The sequence below is a fragment of the Coccinella septempunctata genome, chromosome 7 (assembly GCF_907165205.1).
Source record: "Coccinella septempunctata chromosome 7, icCocSept1.1, whole genome shotgun sequence".
In the NCBI taxonomy this organism is placed as follows: Eukaryota; Metazoa; Arthropoda; class Insecta; order Coleoptera; family Coccinellidae; genus Coccinella; species Coccinella septempunctata.
Window position 1 is genome coordinate 32,696,368 of NC_058195.1, and position 8,026 is coordinate 32,704,393.

Consider the following 8,026-nt stretch of genomic DNA (forward strand, 5'->3'; position numbering starts at 1 on the left):
GACGTAAATCGAACACGACCTCCTAATTGTTGTAATTATAAGCTCCCTCCCGTTCGCTAGGGTGTTCTCCAAGAACGCGTGGAATGTCTCACTTAACAGCCTAGGGCCTTCCCATGAGATACCTACGTCTGCCACGACTACATCATTACCCTTGATGCATAGCATATCCCGCTTATGCAAGCGTCCACTGAGGTCGTGGATGTTCGGCTCTTCAGTGATTTCCCAGCCCTTTGCTCTTGCCATGGTGCAGATTCTCCTAACCACGAAGTAGTGCCGGATTAGTCTCTTCTTCTTGTCCAAATGCCATCTTTGCAGCACATGACAAAGAGACTCAATACGAACGCAGCCGCTACGACACATTTTGGCTCCTCTAGGTCCATATTAAAGGCCTCTAGTATGAAGGTGTTGTCGCGCAGGTTGATCGCGCGCACATAGTCCTCTCCAGACTATGAAGGGGATGGAGTGTTGATGAAATGACTCGACACTGAGTCATTAACTGCCTGTATTGTTCCACCTCCGAAAAAAGAACCCTCGAGCCTTGTGGCGTTTGCTCGATCAACAGCATCTCTACTGTTCTACTGCGGATTTATCATTCTCTCAACTCTCCTTTTCCAGTAGCTCTTTTCGATTATGAATGAGGAAAACAGTGGAGAACTAGTTTATGTGGATCTCAATCTGTCTCTCATCATTATGAGAGGGATCTTATGGAAAAACGAAAAGAGACCTAAACCCAATAGTTTTGTTGAGGTATACAATGTTTCGTCGATGATGTGAGACGGCACCTTCAGGAACTTTTTAATAGTTTTTAAACGTCTGTCGGATTATTGAATTCACCTTCTTCAGGATTTTCAGGTTGACTGAAGGGGATTGCATGGCATGAATGTATCTGGTAATCAGGAACGTCTTGATCACGTGCATCTTTTGTTGCGGCTTATGAGGAGCAGTTGCTCAGTTGCTCGCAACGATGTCCAATAAAGCATGGAGATGCTCCCTGGCTCGAGAAGTAGAATCCCAGATACTGAAAGGTCTCACCGACAGATTTGGTGGGAGAGATTGGTGTCGAGCCAATGTAGAATTTAGGGGTCGTGTGGAGGAACAACTTCTTTTTAGATGGAACGACTGCCATGCTCGACATTTCGCTGGGTTAAGAGAACGATGTTGTTCCTCTAAAAATTTCCTGGCGATGTTGAGTAGAATCTGTGCATCTCTCGTATTTTCTGCCATAAGAAGTAAGTCTGCATACTCTTTGGTGTAGCGCTTCTTCTTCACTTCTTCTCGAGATCTGCCAATGGCCTATGCGAGGTAATCCAGCTTTGTGTTTAGTCTTTCCGGAGTGTTCCATGTGTTATCGCTATCCGGTATGACTCTCTCCGCCCACTCATCAATTTTGTCTATATAATGTTTCTTTGCATTGTTCTGTCTTCTAAGTTCCAGTCTTAAATCTATCAATGTCTTGCCTCGCCTTGACTCTTTGATTGAGCTGCACTCGATCATAACGTGCTGATCGTCATCACTCTGAACCCATATTGTCTATTATCTCGCCCTTCGTTATGTTCTAGACAGTGTTGGAGCCTTTTATTTATTATTTTGTCCTGCACTGTTCCTATAGCTGGTAGTAGACTTACTGGTCTCATTGTCTTTTTTCTTTGGAATCCACACTACCTTGGCGTGTTTCGATATCGTGGGGAAATATCCATATTTCAGGCATGAGTTCTCCTGCTATGTTGGATATATGTCTCATGGCCTCGTTTGATAAACAGTCGAATCCTTTGCTTTTTCCTCTCATCAGCTGTCTTATAATGCTCACCATTTCGTCCATGTTTATTTCCACCTCAGGGGTGTCATTATAGGTGTGTTCTAAGTAGGTATCAAGATTATTTCATTTCCTCAGTATCGCTTGTTTCGTCATCTTGTGGTGAGTACTCATCGATTAGATAGGAATTTTTGTCTGTGTCCTTGACTGTATAAGTCAATCAATCATCTTTCTCTTTGTTTGTGGCATTACTTGTCTCTTGTTAAAGAACTTTCACAATTATTCCCATGGGCTTTGATAACTTATTTCCCTTATTCTGTCTTGAAAATGTTGTAATTTTGTTGTTCTTATGATCTTTTTATATTCATCTCACTCACTCTGCATCTGTCCCATGCTTGTCTTTTGTTGTTCGTTTCTTGCTCTTGCTGAGCAATTAATCTTAGTCTTCTCATTTCTCGTCTTTAAGTCTGCAATTCATTTGTCCACCAACTACTTTCCCCATTCATTTCCTTTCTCCTTATATGTCTCAAACATTTCTATTTGCATATTTGCTGCAATTTTCTAGCATTTGTCTCTAGTTCGTCCGTGTTCCCGAACTCCCATGATTCTTTTTGTATTTTTTCCTCTAAGCTTCCTCTCAGATCTATTCCAATTCGTGTTTATGAAATCATATGCTTCGATCTTTTCTTGTCTTCTTTCGATGTTGGTATCAATTTTATGAGTTATGTATTTATGCAAGCTAAGTGACTCGCCCCAAGACTTTCCACTCTTGTAATCTTATGCCTTTTGTCATCGTTATGTCAATGTAGCTCGCTCCTCTGGGCCCACAAAATGTTGGTGCCTGTATGCAACCGTTATGTATGTTATAGTGTTTTGATGTTGCCCAGTCTATCAGTTTTTCGCCCCGTTTGTCAGTATTATTTCCACCCCATGCTTGATTATGGGCATTGAAATCGCCCGCTATTAAGTGTTTACGTGTCTTTTGCCCCATTTTCTGTTTGTATATATCTAGCCTGGTGTTTTCTTGGCCACCAGGTTCGTCGTACTGTGAGCGTAGCTCACATGTCAGTCTCCACCGACGGTTCGGAAGCGAGTGAATTCTACTCTCGCCGTTTACTCCCGCGTATATACATTGCCTATTTTTTTTTTTTTTTTGAGAGGAAGAAATCTCCTTTTATCTGCTTTTACGGATGAAATATTGGACTCACTCTGCTCCTCCAGAGAATACCCACTAAAACCATCCTCTGTTTCCGCCCTTTTGTGCGGGGAGCGAGCACGGCTCAATTTCCTGCAGCCGGATTATGTTCTTATGGGCGCAGGTTGCCCTGGGGTCATTTGTCCCCGCAAACACCCTATCCAACCCCGGCTCTCGAGCGTGGAACCATGCCAGTCATTTGGTTCCATCGGGTCCAGTTGGTATGGGACCCTTGCAGTACTCTTGTAGTAATACCACAGAGTAGGCCCAGTGGAACTCCCAGGGAACTCTCAGGGAAGATGCCGATTCCCCTGACCACACTCCTCGCCAGGAAAGGGTGCAGGAGATTACACTCACAGAAGATGTCTAACTGTCGCAGGACCTTCAGCGTGCAACCAGATAATACCAAAGTGTGGTAATACCTGGGCACTAAAAAGCAACGTAAGATCTTAAGGCGTTGCTGCGGCTTAAGTGGAGCTCTTGAGATTCTCTTAGTATCATCCTCAATGGAAGGGCTGATTTTTCGCAGTCTCTGGGGGCTTATGTTGACCCCGAAACACCTCCACTCGTCCGAAGGGCCGAGTTGACGTATGGGGTCGCTCCCTATGCGAAGGAACTGTGCCCGGGTGAGAACTTTGGTCTTTTGTCTGTACCTGAAGGTACCAAAGAGGTAGCTACACACTTATTAGGGTTAAATGTTAACCTTTGCTCGAGAGTGGCTCGCTCAACCGCCTTGAGCGCGATGGTCATACCCGCCTTCGAGGATGTTAGAAGGCCAATGTCGTCAGCATAGGCGCCCGCATTAATCCGTCTCGTCCGACACTGTACCCCACTTGGAGAGGGATCGAGCGGAGCACCTTATCCACCACCAATGCGAACAAAATGCTGGGCATTGGATCGCCGTGTCGAACGCCTCTACTCACTGGGATCTCCTTCGACCTCTCGCCGCTACACACCAAGACAGTACTACTTCTCGAATATGTGTCAGCGACATACCTCACGAGCTTGTCGGGTAGCCCAGCTTCGGTCAGGGCAGATGTTATCGCCTGATGACTGACCGAATCATACGCCTTAGCTACATCTAGAGACACTAGATACAACTCTTTTAGATGTTCCCTGGCGTGATGGAGGACGGCAGCTAGTACAGAGATGTTTTCTGCACAGCCGTCATCCAGGCATCTCTGCCTCTCATCAATGATGCTGGTAACCACAATTCGCCTGGCCAGTATCTTGTGTAACTGGCGTACTATGACCGACGCAATGCTGATTGGCCTAAAATCAGCGGGCTCGGTACTCGCCGACTTTTTGGGAACGAAAATCGTTCTACTCTTTAGAATTTGTTTGGGAAAGGATCCCAGGTACAACACAAAGTTGTAGAGAAGCGCTCTATGGGCTGGTGGAACATTGGAACACATGGTTAATATTACGCCGTCGATTCCAGGAGCAGAGTCGTTAGGAATTTTAACCGCTTTGATCTCGCTCTCGCTTATTGGCAGAGCGGTAACAGATTTCTGCAGATTTCAACTCGTATTTCACGTCCTTCCATTATAATGTTCAGGGGATATTCACGGGTTTAGGACTGAATAATAACAACTTTCTTAAAACAAAGTCGACGTTTCGTCGATATATTTCGACTTTCTCAAGACTAAAAATTGAGACAGGAATAATAGAAACAAGAACACAAACAAATTATTAAAGCTGCATCTTACCTAGTCTTGTTAGTTGTTTAAAATATACATAAAAATCATAGTATGTGCAGGAATTAGAAGTGAACTACCTTTACTCAAAATAACAGTCAATTAATAAAACAATCCTAAGAACTCTGACACATAGCATCTAGGATAACACAGCGCAAGAAAAACAATAACACACGGATGACGGTAGATACAATGTCACGCATCTGACGCACAAACGATCAATCAAAACAACTACTAAACAGTAGTTCATCTTAACGGCACTTGAATTGTCTGAACAAGGAAATCAAATTATTATAAGATTGGTGTAATCTCTGAGTATCACTCCTATGATTGACGGTATCGTGCAAATTAATATGTATCATCTCGCTTAAATTTCTTTTCATCCACTTTTTCTCCCCATCCAAAACTGAAATCTGCTGGAAGTCGAATTGGTGTCCTGTACTGAAAGAGTGCAAAGCCAGTGCTGTTTTACCTTCTTTATCTCTGAACTTCTCATGGCAATCATTTTTATGTTGTCTGACCCTACTTGAGAGCAACTGTTTCGTCTGTCCTATATAGCATCTATTACAACCTGCGCAGGGAATCTTGTACACCACATTAGAACGATCAAGAGTCCCAGCTCTGTCTTTCAACTTGGAAAAGAGAGATCTGACACTCCTTAGATTGTAAAATGCCAGCCTGGAATTTGTGGACACCCTACGGATCGAGTTAGATATCTTGAACGACAATTTTGGCACGAAAGGAAACCTAAAATAACTACGTGTCTCCTTTGTTTCGCCCAATTGGTGTCTGCTCGGTGGAGGCTTGTACTCGTTGATGATTCTATTAACCAGAAGAGAGGGATAAGCATTCACTTTCAATATTTGTTTTATTTCTTTCAAATTTTCATGGTGAAATTCACTGCTGCTCAGATTGATACCCCTGTGTAGCAAATTTTTTATGACGGAAATTTTATATTTTCTGCATGTGTCTGATCTATAATTCAACAGTCTTCCAGAGCTGGTAGGTTTCATGCACCACCGTGTACTCAACGTTCCGTCTGCTCTCCTTCTTACCCTGACATCTAAGACCGATAATTCATTGTCTTTTTCACGTTCTATAGTGAACTGTATGCGAGGATGGTACTATTCTGAAGGATCTTGAGTATTGTGTACAGGGCTTACAATTGAGTACTGAGGTGAGAGATTTGGTTAGGTCTGAGTGTGTGAACATCCTGACAAATTTTTGGCATGGTTTTCAAGCCAATGAAAGACCTAAGCCAATACAAAAGGCCTATAATAGCGCAAAATCCTTTCTCGCACAACATCCTGAACTGATCGTGATGAAATCAGATAAAGGAAATTCAACAGTAATTATGTACAAGTCTGAGTACCTTGAATGTATGAGAGAAATGTTGTCGGATGAGAGAACTTATAGAATAATTAATAGAGACCCTACCAACAAGTTTCAAACGAAGGCGAACGAGTTAGTTAATGAGCTCAAGATTAAGAATATAATTGATGACAAGTTGGCTCAGGAGATGAGACGGTATGATTCAGTATCACCTAAATTATATGGCTTACGAAAAACACATAAGCCAGAGAGTAAATTAAGACCTATTGTTAGCTGCATTGGCGCTCCTACTTACAATCTATCGGTTTTTGTACATAATATATTGGCCAAAGTTAATTCAACATGCCCGTTCACAGTAAAAAACTCCTTTGAGTTTGTTGCCACCATAAAAGATTTAACAGTTCCTGAAGGTTATGAGTTGGTCTCACTGGATGTTGTGTCATTATTCACGAACATACCTAAAGAGCTCGTAAACTCCATCATAAATAAAAAAAATGGCAGTACATTTCTGCATATACAGAGATTGATAAACAATTTTTCCTCAGAATCGTCAACTTTATCTTCAACTCAAGCTACTTTATGTTTGATGGTGTATTTTATGAGCAAAAGGAAGGGTCCACCATGGGTAATCCGGCGGGTCCGTCTTTAGCGAATCTAGTGATGACCGAGATCATCTTTGAATGTTTGAAAAACATGAAATTTGTCGTAACCATCCTTAAACTTTACGTGGATGATACTTTTTTGATTATTCCATCTGACAGCGTAGATTACCTATTAGATACTTTCAATGCATACCATCCTCGCATACAGTTCACTATAGAACGTGAAAAAGACAATGAATTATCGTTCTTAGATGTCAGGGTAAGAAGGAGAGCAGACGGAACGTTGAGTACACGGTGGTGCATGAAACCTACCAGCTCTGGAAGACTGTTGAATTACAGATCAGACACATGCAGAAAATATAAAATTTCCGTCATAAAAAATTTGCTACACAGGGGTATCAATCTGAGCAGCAGTGAATTTCACCATGAAAATTTGAAAGAAATAAAACAAATATTGAAAGTGAATGCTTATCCCTCTCTTCTGGTTAATAGAATCATCAACGAGTACAAGCCTCCACCGAGCAGACACCAATTGGGCGAAACAAAGGAGACACGTAGTTATTTTAGGTTTCCTTTCGTGCCAAAATTGTCTTTCAAGATATCTAACTCGATCCGTAGGGTGTACACAAATTCCAGGCTGGCATTTTACAATCTAAGGAGTGTCAGATCTCTCTTTTCCAAGTTGAAAGACAGAGCTGGGACTCTTGATCGTTCTAATGTGGTGTACAAGATTCCCTGCGCAGGTTGTAATAGATGCTATATAGGACAGACGAAACAGTTGCTCTCAAGTAGGGTCAGACAACATAAAAATGATTGCCATGAGAAGTTCAGAGATAAAGAAGGTAAAACAGCACTGGCTTTGCACTCTTTCAGTACAGGACACCAATTCGACTTCCAGCAGATTTCAGTTTTGGATGGGGAGAAAAAGTGGATGAAAAGAAATTTAAGCGAGATGATACATATTAATTTGCACGATACCGTCAATCATAGGAGTGATACTCAGAGATTACACCAATCTTATAATAATTTGATTTCCTTGTTCAGACAATTCAAGTGCCGTTAAGATGAACTACTGTTTAGTAGTTGTTTTGATTGATCGTTTGTGCGTCAGATGCGTGACATTGTATCTACCGTCATCCGTGTGTTATTGTTTTTCTTGCGCTGTGTTATCCTAGATGCTATGTGTCAGAGTTCTTAGGATTGTTTTATTAATTGACTGTTGTTTTGAGTAAAGGTAGTTCACTTCTAATTCCTGCACATACTATTATTTTTATGTATATTTTAAACAACTAACAAGACTAGGTAAGATGCAGCTTTAATAATTTGTTTGTGTTCTTGTTTCTATTATTCCTGTCTCAATTTTTAGTCTTGAGAAAGTCGAAATATATCGACGAAACGTCGACTTTGTTTTAAGAAAGTTGTTATTATTCAGTCCTAAACCCGTGAA

The 8,026-nt window shown here is 41.7% G+C and overlaps 1 protein-coding gene across 1 annotated transcript; it reads left to right on the top strand.

The window, feature by feature from the left end:
- Positions 1 to 6,598: 6,598 nt before the first annotated feature.
- Positions 6,599 to 7,642, top strand: LOC123317840. Its single transcript, XM_044904452.1, has one exon. The coding sequence runs from the start codon at positions 6,599 to 6,601 to the stop codon at positions 7,640 to 7,642; it is 1,044 nt and encodes a 347-aa protein (XP_044760387.1).
- Positions 7,643 to 8,026: the final 384 nt, after the last annotated feature.

Coding starts and splice junctions, on each gene's coding strand:
- LOC123317840 (XM_044904452.1), top strand. CDS start 6,599: ATGGGTAATCCGGCGGGTCCGTCTTTAGCGAATCTAGTGATGACCGAG.